General features: G+C 38.8%; 1 protein-coding gene across 1 annotated transcript in view; it reads right to left on the bottom strand.

Annotated features, from left to right (window-relative positions):
* The window catches only part of cpxm2 (carboxypeptidase X (M14 family), member 2), a 30,315-nt gene that overhangs the window by 6,897 nt on the left and 6,597 nt on the right, over positions 1-16,821 (bottom strand). Inside the window, exons 3-9 of the mRNA XM_031750688.2 lie at positions 15,699-15,808; positions 13,067-13,206; positions 8,728-8,812; positions 6,998-7,148; positions 6,623-6,711; positions 1,560-1,683; positions 1,188-1,384 (exon numbers count right to left, since the gene is read on the bottom strand). Of these exons, the coding sequence (XP_031606548.1) occupies positions 1,188-1,384; positions 1,560-1,683; positions 6,623-6,711; positions 6,998-7,148; positions 8,728-8,812; positions 13,067-13,206; positions 15,699-15,808 (896 nt within the window). The remainder of the gene's footprint in view (positions 1-1,187; positions 1,385-1,559; positions 1,684-6,622; positions 6,712-6,997; positions 7,149-8,727; positions 8,813-13,066; positions 13,207-15,698; positions 15,809-16,821) is intronic.

The following is a 16,821-nucleotide window of genomic DNA, read 5'->3' as shown; positions in this document are numbered from 1 at the left end:
GGGTATGTAGAGCCACAGGACCAAATGCTAAGTTGAGATGCAGAGCTGAGCATTTAGTTTAAGAGAATGCAGCAGTTTTCATGTTACATAAGACTTTTATATGCTGAACAAAAGAAACTGTGATCCAAGAAACTATAAAAAAGTCAAGCTTGAAAAAAGCACTAAAACTTTATAATACAGCCCACAACTAAGGGCATAATCCCCTATAATAAAATGCCATGTCAACATATTTTATTTGGAATTATAATGTAATTATTTTTACCTACAAATACCTAAAGGTAGGTACACTAGAATAAGGGGGTAACAAGTTTGATTTTTACAGGAAACAAAGAAGTAATTGTAATGTAAGTAATTGTAAGTAATTGTCATTTTAGGGTTTTTGAGGCAACTGTTGTTGCAATTTGGCTCTATATAAATAAAACTGAATTTAATTGAATTTAAGTAATGTGCAAGTAATTTTAAGTAATGTTAAACAATGCGGGCTGAATTATGGCATGGATTAATCTTGCCTTTTTATATCTTCATGATGTTGATTTGGATGATGGCTAAACTAATTAAAGTTCCATTTGAATTATGGGGGAATTACATCCTTAGTTGCGGGACGAATTATAAAGTGTTACCATAAAAAGCTTTAATCCATGGCTCCAAGGTGTAGTCTACACATTCACCTAACAAGCTGAAGTTACCTTGTTTTATCCTGGGAGGAGACACAAATCCCTTTGGGATTGCATAAGAAAGGGCAGCTGGTGTAAAAAATCTGCCAAATCAAACATACATAGCTACCTGCTGTGCCGACCCCTGGTGAATAAGTGAGCTGCCAAAAGTAGCTTCTTCTTAAGAAAAACTTTAATCACTTTAATCAGTCAGGAAAACATGATAACTTTAGTTTTAACAAACTGGCTTGCCTGTTGCCTTTATATAAGCATCACAGGGTTCAGTAGCTTCATCTCTTTTAACTTTGCATGTACTGAAGTAAGACATGACACTGAAACTGGTTGTTAGCTTTTGTGAAAAGTATGTTACAGTATGCAGCGTGCACTCACATTGTTCATTTTCTGTTCATCATTCAAACTAATTTTCCAGCACCACATGCACTTTTATTAGGAGGAGACCAAGCAGAGAGATGCTGCTTTCACCAGAGGCCAGATCGTGGTATGAGGTCACAAATGGCTGTCTTGCAGACGTACCACTTCAAAGGCTTTCTCGTACCCATCAGGGTTGACAGATGGCAGTAGATGGATTCTAGTCTCTTCCACCAGGTGACGTATCCGCTGGTTGCCAGATAGGTACTCCAGGCACATGAACTGCATCAGCAGGAGGAGCAGTTCTCGTCCCAGCACCTCGTTACCATGCAATCCTGCCGTGTAACGAAACTCTGGTTCGCCTAATCAACAGTTTCACATTAAGGGAGAGATGGAGAGAGAGAACAGATGGAAATTTATAGAGCCATCACCACAGCTGTAGAAAGAAAATAACTCTTAGGAACACTGTGTGTCTTTGATGTTCCTTTTTTTCTGCATTAAATTCAGCAATCATAATCCACTTACTTAACTACTCACCAACTTCATGTTCTCCCGGATTGTCAGAGATCTCGATCGCATACAATTTGAGGCCGCTCTGACTTTTTCCTATGTTATAGATCCGGGTTATGTTGGGACACATTTCATTAACCACCTTCATAAGCTGTGGAAAGCAAATAATGAGGGATTAGCTACTGATACATATAAAACCTGACCTAAATGTGAGAGCTAGTATCTACTGCAGAACTCACATTATCTTTGGGGCTCCAAAAAACTACTTCCAGAGGTACCAGAGATCAAAAAATACATTTATTTAAACACCTAGGTGGAATTTTTGTGGCATTTACAGCGGAGATACAAAATTTTCAAAGTCACAGAAGTGCTCAGAGGAACAGAAAATCACAGCACATCAGTCATTCCATGACAAGAGAACAGCTGTCATCTTCTGAAAGCTGCCCAACAAGCGAGCAAATCGACCTTCAGTTGAGATTGTTTTGACAACTGCTGTTTTCAAGATAATGAGCAAACTGTTAGGCTCAACATATGCACTAGTTTAAAGTTCCACATTTTTCAATCAGAAAATGGTGACGAGTGGGTTTGGTCACAGATTTGTCTGCTTCTTCACATTTGTCTGAGGAAACAGATAAAGCTTCTTTTGAGTTGCATGGATTATGTTGTGTATCAGGGGTGGCCAACCAGTCAGAGACCAAGAGCCACTTTTTTTTTTACTGTGTTACCGCAAAGAGCCACATCATACGCATGGGCACACATGAACATCACCCATCCTTTCCTCCCTCTCTCTCTCTCTCTCTCTCACACACACACACACACACACACACACACACACACAAATACACACATCTCTGCTCACCCAGATTTATTGTAAATGTCACACACCAACATGATAATGACAGAAATGGACTCCTACAGTACTAAAACCACAGGCCAGTCATTTTCAACAATGAACATTGTGTGCACTGTCTCACACACAAACTCTCAGTTCAACCAAGTCCACAAACAAAAATATAATAATCTACAATAGCATTTACTTTTACAATGCATGTTGTTTAGTGGGACTTCTGGCAGTCCTTGCCTTGAACAATCCTCTTCAAATCTGGCTTGTATTCCGTTGTTGCCACTCGAAGCAATTCTTTCACATGAGTGTCAGTCAGAACAGATCGATGCTTTGATTTCACATGTTTTAGGGTAGAAAACACAGACTCACAGACGTATGTTGACCCAAACATTGACAGTATCTTAAGCGCAGCCCGTTTGACATTGGGGTATTTTTCCATTGGCACACTTTTCCAGAAATCAATGGTCCCTTCCCTTAAAGCAGGTTTCAATTGGTCCTCCTCACAAAGATCGATCATCTCCAACTCAGCTGCAGCTTCATCTGTGACTAGCGGGACTTTCAAACAGCCGGTCTCTGCATTAAATGGGTCGACGAGGAACGTAATCTGTGGCCTTTTCAATTGTAGATCATGGAACCGGGTCACAAAGCTTTCGTGCAAGTTTTCAATCAGCGTTGCATATCTGGCTCTTTGCTTACTCAGGGCGGCGCTGGCGACTTGCCCGCTGACTTTTAGCAGAGTGGGAAAATGCGTTAAATCTCCCTTTTGACTATGTGTCTTGAACAGCTTCAGTTTGTTGACAAACGCAAACGCACTTTGCACCAGGTCAGGCAGCATTTTTAACTTACCCTGCAGGGTCAGGTTCAATCTGTCCAAGTGACACATCATGTCGACCAAAAAGGCCAGATCCATAATTCACTTGAGGTCCGAGAGCTCGGGATAGTTCTTGTCCTTCTCTTCCATAAACAGTTTCACGGCATCCAAAAGCTCAAAGAAGCGAGAGAGTACCTGGCCTTTTGACAGCCACCTCACAGTGCAGTGCAGCGGCAGGTCACCTGGAAGCCCTTGGTCCAGCTCAGCGATGAGATTCTTGAATTGCCTGTGGTTAAGCGCATGTGTGCGGATATAGTTGATGATTTCCATCACAGGCTTCATGACGTTATCTAAATTCAATGATTTAGACACGAGTTGCTCCATGTGGATGATGCAGTGGAAATTCCAAAAGTCAGGAATAGTTTGGTCAGCTTTGCACAGCCCCACAAGCCCGTTCACAGATCCCATCATGGCTGGTGCTCCATCCGTGGCTATTGCAGTTAATTTCGTTATGGGCAGATTTGCTTTTTCAAATGCAGCCATCGTGGTTTCTATGCCACGGGTTCTGTCTTTTAATGGCACAATATCCAGGAGTTCTTCTTTGATCACACAATCGTTTGACACAGACCGTGCAAATATTGCCAACTGAGGCTTGTCTTGTATATCACAACTCTCATCCAATGCGACACTAAAATACTCACATGCTTGAAGGTCAGAGTGCAACTGTGATTCAATACCCGTGTTAATGTCCGATATTCTGTGTTCAACAGTGTGGCGGGACAGTTGGACGTCTGATACCGTGCGTTTTAATTTGTCGTTTTCAGGAGACAAGATTTCAACAACGTCACTGAGGCATTTTTTAACAAACTCCCCTTCATTGTATGGCTTTTTAGCCCGTGCAATGTTCCAAGCCAGCTGATAGGATGCGAGCGTTATGGTCTCTGACCGCTTCGTAAATTTTTGGAAAAACTGTATCTGCTTTTCTGCCTGACTTTTCAAAGTGGCCAACTCGTGCTTGCGAAGTTCAGTCCCTTTTGGAAATTCCTGGTCGATGTTAGCATGGAGTGAGCTGAAGTGGCGCTGAAGATTTGAAGCTTTGAAATGCGCTAATGATATCTGACATATAAGGCAGAATGGCTTGCTATTGCGTTTAACAAAAAAATATAAACTCTCCCACTCTGTTAAAAACGTCCTGTGTTCATCTTCATATTTTCTTTTTGCTGTGCATTTTTTCCCTGCCATTTTAAGGGCGAACTTGCTCCTACTGGGAACTTTGCGGTATTTTCATCTCACACACATGCGCATTTGATGAAAATACCGTATTGAACTCGAGCGAAGCGAACGCGCACATTTTAATACAACAACACAAAAAATACCCAAAACACAAACACAAACTTTGATATGAACGTAAGAGCCGCATGAAACCAGGCAAAGAGCCGCATGCGGCTCGAGAGCCGCGGGTTGGCCACCCCTGTTGTATATCATAACTGCAAATGCCTCCTACAACTTAACCTATGTTGTAACCTGACATGCACCTCATTGGAAATTTCACGTCTGCACAGCCAGATTAAAAGACTATAAAGATCCATCACTTAAATCTAAATCAACAGTTAATCTGCGTGAGACCAAACAGTAACCTTTAAGCAAAGTGATGCCTTGGCTGTTCGCAAGAGGTCACCTTAGCTAATTCACTGAACTGGGCCTCTCTACCTTGTTTGCGTTATTAGTGTCCTTTGGAGCAATTGTGATTGTGATTAGCTTGAGGTTTATTGCTAACAACTTGTTCAAGAGCACTAAATCTATCTATCTATCTATCTATCAATCAATCATAATAATGGCCTTGCCTAGTTTTAAGAACATGCGCACATATCCTTAAAGCAAAAATATAAAAATAAATGACACTCCAGAAACACATTCTCCAGTGCTGTGTTAAAGCCCTTATTTAATAACACTGCAGCCAGTGAGAGGGGCTTTGCAGCAGCAGTCAAGGCAATTATGAAGCCTGCAAGAAAGGCCCATTGAATGTCCCCCACAGAGGCAGATTAAAATAGAAACAATTATTGTATACTCCTCTTTGTAAGAGTGGTGACACAAAGAACATGTGCAGTTGGAGAAAGACTAACTAGCTGTTAAGTAAAGAAACTACAGTAATGTCAGACATTTGTGTGTGCTAGCTCTTTCAGCTGCAGCAGAAGTTATTAGACAGTCATGGGGTTTAAATCAAGTCTGTGTTTAACGTAACTTCTCATGTAAATCATTAAACAGACCTCTGCTTTTTATTGATAGAAATATAGGATCCTAAGTCTCAGCTCAATAAAGCACAGCATGCCCTTGATAAATAAACCTGGGCTGTTATTTACTGTGATCACTGGGGGACATTCTGCCTTAGAAGAAGGAATCTTTTGCCCAATTCTCTGTCATTTTTTCTTACAGAAACATAATGAAACAGAACGTGGTGCACGCTACACGCTTAAACTTTCTACTTACGCTAATGCTGCTATTAAAGAGAAGCATCTCAGCCACAGTGTTCTTGGGCAATATTAATTTAGAGTGTGAAAAGTGCTCTTTCCTCACCATTTATAATGTCTTTTCACTGTCTGTGTTTGGCAATATCAGTAATCCCAAGGAAGCTGTATTATAATCAGCCGTGGTCCACGGAAAGGACAGTCCTTGAGCATCATAACGGATATCTTTTTCATTCCCCTCATTGGACATGTGCTTTATTCGGGAAGCCGCACAGGGCTATTTCCACTTTAAAGTTCTGGCACAGCAGTATTTAAACAGCAACAGATGAAGGGGAGATATGGTACATACAAGAAGAAGCAAAATGCCAAGGGTGCAAGAGCCCTACAAAAGGAGTTTTAAAAATAGCCATTCCTTTCTTTATGGAGGCCTATTGGGGCTGAACTCCCTGTGTGAGACACTTTAGCTTTAAAAGAAAAGAAAGCAAAGAAAAACAGAAACTTTGATATTTCTATAATATGATTTCAGGCAGTCACAGTAGCTTTCTAAAGACCCATACATAGCAGTCTGAGTGTGCTAAAGAGCAGTTCAGAGCACCTGTAGTCGAATGTTTGACACATAGAACTGCTACATTAGAGACAATTACAATTCACAGTCACCCTGGCAGAGTGTACGCAGTGACAAATGCAGCTGTCCTCCTTCTCAGTACAAACTAGGCTTCTGCTCATGACAACTATATGAATAAGTAATGTCACAAGCAGAGATGCTTTATGAATTTTTATGTGGCTGGCACTGTTCGCTTCATTTGTTACACTCGTACACTTTGTTCTTGCAAAGGACGTAACTTGTCTTGTGTTGGCTCGAAGTTATACGCCATTTTTATTGCTTCACGCTCTGGTCTGAATAAGAAATAGGTTGAGTCTTTTCTCTTTTTTTAAGGAGGCACATACCGGTCTGCTTACTGTAACTCACCTGCCTCATTTCTTTGTAGCTGTGATGTCTGAAGTCCAAGTCATCTGTTGTTATGACTTCATTGCGTCTGTGATAATAATTATTTGGATCTGGAATCAGAAGACATACAATTACTGGTTTTTATAGATTAAAAAGCTTCAGAAAGATTTAAAATTTGCTCTCTTGGTTTCAGTTTAGGTTTAGCCTGTGCAAAATGAAAACATTTTCTTTCTAGTCTTGTCCTGTCTTTTGCACCAACAGTGTTACTGTGGATAATCTCTGCAGATAGAAAACCTTTAACTGGGAAAAGCAAAAGTAAATGCATAAAAGCAAACTCTGCCCTGCAAGAAAAATTAAGGACTAATTGTGTCTGCTTTGTCCATACAAACCCGTCACCTGGCATAGGACAACCAAGGATCTCCACCCGCATACAGATGCTGCCCCTGGTAAACCAAGAGCGAGGGTTAATTCGAATGTATCGACTGACCACAGGTTCTGGGAAGATGTTCCGGACTGGGATCTCTTTTTCCCTGTTGCCCTTGAATATCTACTGAGACAAAAAGATAGACTTACATAAAATAAATGCTAAAGAGGCTTTTAAAATATTAAAAACATATATATTATAAATATAAATACTTATTAAAAGAAAAAGAGGTTGTACAGTTAGAACCTGCAAAGACCAACGAAAAATATAAAAACACATATAAATGCACCCGTACAATGTCATGAAACTTTGATACCACTGGGAGTTTATTGTAAATTTTAACACCCACGGTTGGAGCTTTTATCTGCACCTTGTGGCATTTTGAAAGACCAACAGAACAGTTTGGCATTTGGCAAAAAAGGTGGGTGAGAGGGAGGCTTGTAGCAGACATTAAATTACCATAGGGATATTATCTCCCACACTGATGACATCACCAGCCAAGGGAGTGCACAGTTACACCAAAATTTAATTAACTGGGATGTGAACCACAGAGGGAGCAATGAGGATATGATTTTCCTCAAAAATATTAACTTGATCCGATTTGCATGTGCAGAAGAGATTATTAATCTTTCCTTTTTTCTTTCTTGCTTTCTTTCTTTCAGCTGTATTTGGTTTCTGTCTATTCAGTTACATAAACTGCAGAAGTGTTAAGTGGGGAGAAAGATCCATCTCTGACAATGAGCCAGGATGAAGTTTCTATCTGTTTCAGCATCCTCACTGTTTTTCTATTGCACTGCTGCTAAACTAAGAAATAAGCAGGCATCTAAATCTCTCTGTGTAATTGCTCTGTAGCCTTTTTTTAAAAAATGGTTCCATCCAACCATGGACACAGAAAACAAGAATCCTTATTAAGCTATGGTTAATAGGGAGAAAAAATGATGAGGCTCGAAATATTAACAGTATAAGTATTTTTCAGTATGATACATATATCAGAAGACTTTAAATACACAATACTGTCTTGAGTGGAAATACAGTATATGAATTTGTGCAATTCTAACAAGCTTGAAAGGCAATATTTGGTTGGATAGTGACTGATAGTGTTTCATTGTATGTTTTTCTATGCAGGTATGTTTTAGTGCATTGGAGTGTGTTTGACATAATTGTTGTGCTGAAAAACAAAGCTGTTGCCATTCAGATGCTGTCCAGATGGTATTGCATGTTGGATCAAAATCTAATGATACTTTTCTACATTCATAATTCTGTGAAATTTGAAGATCACCAATACAGCTGACTGAGATACAGCTCTAAACAAGTCTCCACCATCTTTTATAGATGGAGTAGACACTCACTGTTGTAGCTCTCTCCTGACCTCCTCCATGCATATCTATAATGATTTGAACCACAAATTGGATTTGTCACTCCAGAAGACCTGTTGCCACTGATTTTCAGTCCTGTTTTTGCGTAATTAGAAATACTTCAGCCTTTTATCCCCGTTTCCTTTCTTTAAGAACGATTTATTCATAGAAACTCTTCCACTGGGACCATTTCTAATAAAAAGCAGATGTATCAGCTGAAAGGCCAGATGCAAAAAAGAAATTCAGAAAAGCCTAAAGAAACTCAGAAGAAAGTCTGGCTCCTTGTAAGCAAAATATAAAGAAATGAAGGGTGGAAAAAGACTATAAATGTCTAGATTGTTACTCACCAAGTCTTCTGAGCCATTGTTCAGTGTTATCCAGGTATGGCTGTCATTGCTAAACATGACCTTGTACGAGGTGACCCAATCACTCCTGTTAAAAATTACAGGAACATCGGAGAATAAGGGAGAAATGTCATTTGAGGCAGTGCATTAGAAAACTGCACCTCAACTATAAAATAAAGATTTTATAGAGTATTAATCATGTTGAATAAAAGGAGCATTCAGGCCTAGACCAAGCAGTGTGCCAGATTCACTGGGGGGTCTAGTGGGAAACACTCAATTATAATATCAGGCTTAAGAAGTTATCTTATTTAGATGGGCTCTGTGCTCTGAAAACCTTCTGTCTTTTAGCCATTTTAATCTATTTTCCAGGCTTTTCCAGGCATCACTTGAGCTCTATTAATCTCCTTAAAGAATAAAATCTATTAGTGCACTCTTGTAACTTGCTCACGCTGTTTAATCCATCACAGTGAGCATCAAATCTGTAAGACTGAGAACAATATGCATTATTCCTTCCTAAGGTTACGCCATACAAACTTTTAAAACCCGCCCTCAACGGCATTATCATAGAACAATCAGGGCCATTACTTCCAGTAAAGACACAATTTTTCTTTAGGGAGATGTTGGTGGGCTACGTTGCACATTTGAAACTCATCATGTTGACTGTTACATAGGCAGACTCCTGCAATTAAACATAAACATACTGAAAACTAATGGTGAACTGAAAGGGTTAGGGTTAGAAAAAAACTGAAAAAAACTCAGTTATACATATTTTTACACAAACTAAAATAAACTAAACAGAAAGAAATGTCAAAGATAAAAAAAGAGGAATTTCATAAATATGGGAACAGAGGAGAAGTAATTAATTAAGTGTGCAAATATACCAGCTATGTCCTTTAGAGGTACTTTATGCTGAACGCAGACAGGTGAGACAGCACTCAGTACAATGCCTTTTAAGTATGCCTATATAAAGAACTCACAGATGGCTTAATGTCCCATAACACCAGACAGACCTCTAACCAAAGTCTGCAGCATGTAGGTTGGCAGTGACTCCCTTGTGCCTCCTATGCTTCTGGATAAAGACATCAGTGCTGAGCTGGTCTAGCCTGGTAAGAATTCCCAGCTCTGTTAATTAAAGCACTGTTATAGAAGGAAGCCCCTGAGCTGGCACTGCAGACAGTTACATACCCTACAGAGCTAATTGCAGAGAAATTCTGTCTCGGGCATCTGTGTCTTCTGTGCCATTAGGTTGTACCAGCATTGAAGGAAAATTACAAACACAGCTTGGTAAAGTCTCTCACCTTGCTCTCTGACTACATAGCAGTTTTCTACAAAGTCTGTGCCACCCATTCCAATTAATAAGTACAAAGGTCCGAAGTTTCAAATAATATTGCTGAGGAAAGTCGGGAAAGGTAGATGGCAGGGGAAAATCTGCTGGCCTTCTCGGCTAAAATGCAAATTTGGTCTTCAGTTCCCTCCAGTTTTCCACTTTCTTGTTGTCAAAATTGCTCTTATGCTTATTCTAACAATTTATTTAAGGCTTTGAGGCTTAATAGATAAGTACTGCTGTCCATCAGTACAGGAGAGGTTATAAGGGCATTTCCACATAACGTGAAGTCCACCATACTGCAGTTAGAAATATTATTGACAAGTGGAAAACATTCAAGATATTTGCCAATCGTCTTGGGACTGAATGTCCCAACAAATTCACCCCAAGGTCAGACCATGCAATGCTCTAAGATGTTTTTAAAAATAAAAAGTCTAAAAACAACATCTCAGACTCTGCAAGTCTTGTTTAGGATGTTAAAAGTTAAAGATTATCACAGTACAATTAGAAAAAGTTTGAAAGAGTATGGCTTGTTTGAAAAGACTGGCAGGAGAACGCCTCCTCTCTCTAAAAAGACATCGGCAGCATGACTTAGGTTTAAAAAGTTGCATGTGAACAAACCACAAGATTTCTGGAACAATGTACTTTGGACAGACCAGACCAAAGTGGAGACTGGTCATAATGCACAGTGCCACATTTGGCGAAAACCACATGGCATATCAGCACAAACACCTCATACCAGCTGTGAAGCACGGTGCTGGGTTTGTTTTGGGTTTGTTTTGCAGCCACAGAACCCTGGAAATTCTCAGTCATTGAGTCAAACATGAACTCCCCTGTACACCAGAGTATTCTGGAGGCAAATGTGAGTCCATCTGTCCGACAGCTAAAGCTTGGCCACAATTGTATCATGAAAAGACAATGATCCCAAGCACAGCAACAAATCTACAACAGAATGACTAAAACAGAAGAGAAGTCTAGACCTCAACATGACTGAAATGCTGTAGTGTGACCTTAAGAGAGCTGTGTGTAAACGACCACCTGCAAACCTCAATAAAATAGAACAATGTTGTAAAGAAGAATGGACCAAAATGCCTCCATGATGTGACAGATTCATAGAGCCATACAGAAAACAGTTACTTCAACATACGCAGCTAAAAGTGGTCCTAGAAGCTGGTGAATCATTGGATGTGCTTACTTTTTCAAAGCACTGCTTCTGCATTGTGGCTTCATTTTTGTTAAAATATTGACATGATAAAATCTGTTGTCTTATTTTAAAAATTTCAGAAGCTGCTACAGTGCCAGACAATTTTTGGTTATGTCCTGGTATATAAAACCTTAGAATTGACAGACTGTGTACTTTCTTTACAACGGCTGTAAGTTTGTAAGTAATGAACTGACCAGATTGAAAAGGCTGAACAAAAATAGTATCATTAAGCCTAATGTTGGCGCATTTTGTTACCTTTTGGCTACATGGGATGCAATCAAATCTAATTTAAATATAGTTTTTTTTCACATTTGTGGGTCTCTGGTAGTGGAAAAGCTCTTTTGATGTACTAACATGTATAGTTGCAGTTTTTATAACAAAAAGTGAAGATGACAAGGTGTTGTGGAATAAAGCAAATCTTTTTTTTTACCATTCTTACACACATGCTTACACACAAAATGACTGAAACAAAGCTGGGGCAGTGTCTTAAATCAAATGATACAAACTTAGATAACTCTACTCACTCCAGCAAGGGTGACAAAATGGTTCCTTACCCACAGTGAAGTGTTTGTTTCCTGCTCTGTGCTGTGGAAAACATCCTGATCTGATTTTAAAATGCCTTTAAAAACAGTATACACTGTGGCACAGTAATTGAAGCAATAGTGACTTGTAGGTGGTTTCTAAATTTAAGAGTAAACGCATGTGTGGATACTCAAAGAAGACCTGGCACACTTGTTGTTCAGATGTAGCAGTGGGAGGTGGGAGATATTTATAATTAAATACATAAGACTCCACCGAGCCATTATGGTGCTGCAGTTTTTGTCTTACATACACTTTTAGCTGCACACTCTTTCTAAAAGCATTTTAAAAATAATAATCCCTACTTGTTGCATCTCTTTTCCCCTCTACATCTGACTGTGTTCAACAAGTCCAGAAGGCTGTACAGTCTCTCTCAGAAGTGTTATTTCTAAAAATGTGGTGACCTTTTAAGAGTAATGAAAGAATCAGGCTGCACTCCAATCAGTCATATTCATAAATCCTTAATCCCACTGTGAGGGGATCAGAAAGGCCTCATGAAAAGGCCAAACACCAGTGAAGGTTCGGTGCCATGTAGACAAGATTGAAAAGCTTGTTTTGTTTATGTTCATGGAGTTAAATTTTCCAGATGGGTTCAAGGGAAAATCCAAGAGTTTCGGAATGGTTATGTCCGTCTACGTTCAGTTTTATTACGGAGAGTCATTTTGAAACTCATGCAATATGTAATCTGTTTTATGGCCATTTACTGTGCTTGAGTTTGTATTAGCAACGTTAAGGGCGCGGCTCCATGAGTGGCAAAGCTAAATCTGTGACTCTACAGATTCATACTGAAACTTTTAAACAAACAGTATGATGCCATACTGTACTGAACAACAACAGCATAAGAGCAGAGAAACAACAATTGCAAAGCAAAAGGATTCTCAATATTTACTCTTGATGGAAAATTATTCAAGTTTCTCTATTCAAAGTTCAGGTAAATGGTTGCATAATAAGGTTTTCAGTCTTGATTTTATCTCCCTGTTGTATAAAACATAAAAAAAGGACTTAATCAAGGTAAGTGGTTAATGCAAAGATTGCCTGCATTCATAAACTTTACATAACACTGCGCTTGATATTCATTTTTAAATCTCCTTGCAGAATTTTTTAAAACCAGACTCCAATACCCTGCATAAAATCCATCCCACATATTTATCCTGTTATGTTTCGTGGACAAGAACAATCTAGATCCTCACTGTGCAACCATCTGCAACTCTCCTGTCTGCTGGGTTCCTACTTACGACCAGAGGGAGCTCCTGCCTTGTGTGATGACCCCAGTGAACTTTGTCAGCCTCCTGGCATCCACCTCAAACCACTGTAGAGTGTCATCTCTCCCAGCACACCAGGCCCCTTCATAGAGGTCATCTTCATAAAGGCCAGCCTGCAGGTCAGAAAAAGCCGTACGGAGGGCAATTTAATTCCACGTGCGCTTACAGTCTGAATATAGTCCAACACACTGACTGGGAACATTTTTTCTTTTATAAAATTCTATTTAAAACTCACTATTTAAGTGTTTTATAATGGAGACAGTGAAGTATGAAAAATATCTTCTGAAATAAGATGTATTATAAATAAATTTTACTATGTATGTACAAGCCTACTCTTTTTTTCTGTCACACAAAAAGAGCGAACAAGAGAAAAAACAGCCAGTGAAGCAGAGTTATAGGAATGAGCACGTCTATAAAACAGGGCTTAGCGTTGAAAACTGTTCTTCCTCTCCTGCAACTCTTTCCAAATCCCACCATTTCTGTTTTTGTGTAACTCTTTTAGTATGATGTACGAATCTGGTGCAATAGCTGAAAATGTTGCACTGATTATAAGGGATCAAATGCTACTCTGTAAAGCCTGTGCTGTACCAGTCAACACACTGGCTCAGAGTACGAATACTCATTTTCATATTGCATGCTTACAGGCTTGACTGTTTATTTTTATCATCTAAATTTAAACATTACAATGAGATGCTTCACTACAGATGTTAAAGGCATGGGGTCATTTCCTCCTTACCATGACTTTCACATGCTTTAATCAGAAAGATTAGGATGTTAAAGGCCATAATATAAATTCAACAGCTGATCCTAATTCCAGTTACAAAGGGGTTAGGCAAGGAAAGGGAAGATACATTAACTTATGAAATCCAACAGACATGTGAATGTCTTTAAATGCTTCTTTAATTTATAGTAGTGTGTAAAAATGTCTTGAGTCACTCCTCATTTCTTTATATTTTCCTTCCACAGAGTCGGACTTTGTTGCAGTTTTTAAAAAGTTGTGTTCATGATAGTTCTCCAGGCTTTCTTTCAGCCAACATTTTCCTTTGGAACCTTGACGTTTTCAGAAAATATTTTTTGTTCTTGTTTGCTAAGGCAGTTAACACTGACCGACAAATTACTCAAGAATAAAAAAGACACCTAACTCAGGCATGAACCAGTGTTGTGTCTACACATAACAGACAACTTAGGAAAGAACCGATTTTAAATTATATTTTTAGGCATTTTGTTACTAAACACTAATTTCTTTAGTCAAAGCAGCAAAAAGTGCCAAAGATATCACAGCTTGGCCTATATGAAATAGTATTTTTGCACCAATGAGGCTCTGTTTTCACTTCTATTTATCTTTGCACGTTTTGCTGCCCTTGCTCCCCATTTTACTGGAATAACATAATGAAATATAGAGGGACTCAAGAGTTTTGCACAGTATTCGAGCCGTAAGAATATTTGGCTGATTTGAACTAAACACCTGGTTCATAGATGACATTTGTAGTCTCTTTTATGTTCTGTTTGTCAGCCAGTTACATGTAATGTAAGAGGGTGTCTCGAGATATTTAAATGAAAGATAAAAAAATGCTATGGAAAAAATGACTGATTCCCATATCATGTGTCGTGTCCAGGTGCAAACACTGAGACCTTTTCATGAACTATTTAGTGGAATAAAAGAAAGATGGCCCATCACTTTATACAGTATGTTCTGCTACCAGATGGAGACTCCGTTTTGAAGCTCTTACATTACATGTATTACAGATACAAAATTTATATAGGGCTTACTTTCCCTGGTTTTGCTTTCTTTCAGTTTTGTTCCTCCATAGATTTTCCTTCTAATGCATGTCTTTCAAACTATAGTTAGGGGTTAGGGTTATATATAGTTATCTTATAGTAGTGTGTTATGTATAGTTAAATCTTAGTATCTTTCATCTAAACAACATATAACACTGAGCACAGGCCTGAGTCAACAGACATCTGCTTTTTGTGTTATTCTCTTGACACCATCTGACTTTCTATCATGTCTGCGCTTACACATGCACGCACACACATACACAACAAATCCTTTGTTTTGTTGTTTGCCATTTATTGTCGTCTTGAGTGAATTAAGTGTATTTGTGCGTGTCATTAATTGTGCAGATAGATTTGGGGCAGTGGAGCTTGCAGAATGTGAGGCTAGCTGCACACTGCATGCAGGCTAATGCACTCAAAGCAAAGCTTGCACTAACAGGAAATACTTCTCTTCTCCAGATGCCAGTTATTTTTTATTAGGGCTGGGGATGTGCCCCTAGTTTGATGGTAATGCTATTACTTTCACTGTTTAGTTAGCTTTGGGGTATTAAAATATGCAGTGAGCTGAAACAGAAGGATAATGTCATTCAATCTTACAAGGGAAAAGCCAAGTTATCACAGCTCACATCGTTGCGCGCAGCTTAAATATGGATTAAAAATAATACTATCTTTCAATCTTGTTTTTTTGTATTTATAATATGGAACCAGAAAAGCAAACCTTCACAAAATGTTAAAGCTTCCAAGGAAAGACGAGATAGCCCAGGGTATAATACGAGTCCCAACATTTCTGGTAAGCCTGCAATGCCAACACTTTACATTTCGGTCTCACCTGAATGTTAAGGCGACCTCTGTGTGCACCAAGGCCATAGCGTTTGGTAGATGACGCATGAAGCTGAAAATCATCAATCTTCAATGACTCCAGTCCAATGGGAGGGCATTCTAGGTAATGAGAATTACAAATTGGCTTGTGATGGTAATGTTATGTATCATGTGCAGCTGTGGTAGAAAGTTGCTTTTTGCAGAGTATACAGATGCCCTGAGTCAGACACAATGCATCTGTATAGCTTGAGTAAACAGTAAGGTACAGTTTAGACTTTTCACAAGAAAATTAGAGGATCTAATGATACAACACATAGTTTTATGTGACCACTTTCATTCTAGTAAAAGGAACATTTCTCAACCTTTATCATAGCTGTTGATGATCATTTTTCCCTCAGTCCAACTTAGCATAGGGGTCTCACATGAACTACATTTACTTTAACAGTCTCACAGTGTGATCTGTGTTTTGATTTTTAAACTGATATGAATTCCAAAACGTGTCAGCCTTCACGGGTGATTAATGACTCTGCTTTGAACGCGTGCTTTTATAATTTAGCAAAGCACACCTATCAAAGTCATCAATCTGCACCCTGAATACATGATTAAATAGCTAAAACGACTAAAGCGATATCAGTATCCCAAGAGAAGGTAAAAAAGGGGAAATTGCAGCAGCTACTGCTTTTAGCCTGCAGATAACTTTTTAATGTTATGAATGAGAACACAGCTTGAATTGGGGAAAAAGGGTCTTTTTTCATCTGTATTAACATGCATTAACCTGCACTAAATAATGAGAATATCAGATAAAAATAAAAACAGATCTCTCTATAACTTGTTTTTTATGTTCTTTGGCGAAAAGCTAGGGTTAGAATTATGGGAAATTTATTAAAATAGATAAAACCATAACCACAATAAAACAACATCTTGAAATTTAATCTCTTATATGGATCAGGCCAAAGAAAACTTTCAAGATGTGGCTTCCATTGTGGGATCATTTCCTGCAATGCAGCCTGAGCCCACCCTTTCAGATAAACTTCACAACCACCATGTGTGTTATTTTGTTTTTGAAGTCTTTTTATAAGCTGAAGGTAAAATAATACTAATTGGATGCAGCATCATTTCGCAGACTTTCTGAC

This window comes from Oreochromis aureus, linkage group 8 (assembly GCF_013358895.1).
Source record: "Oreochromis aureus strain Israel breed Guangdong linkage group 8, ZZ_aureus, whole genome shotgun sequence".
NCBI lineage: Eukaryota > Metazoa > Chordata > Actinopteri > Cichliformes > Cichlidae > Oreochromis > Oreochromis aureus.
This window is presented reverse-complemented; position numbering and strand designations above follow the sequence as displayed.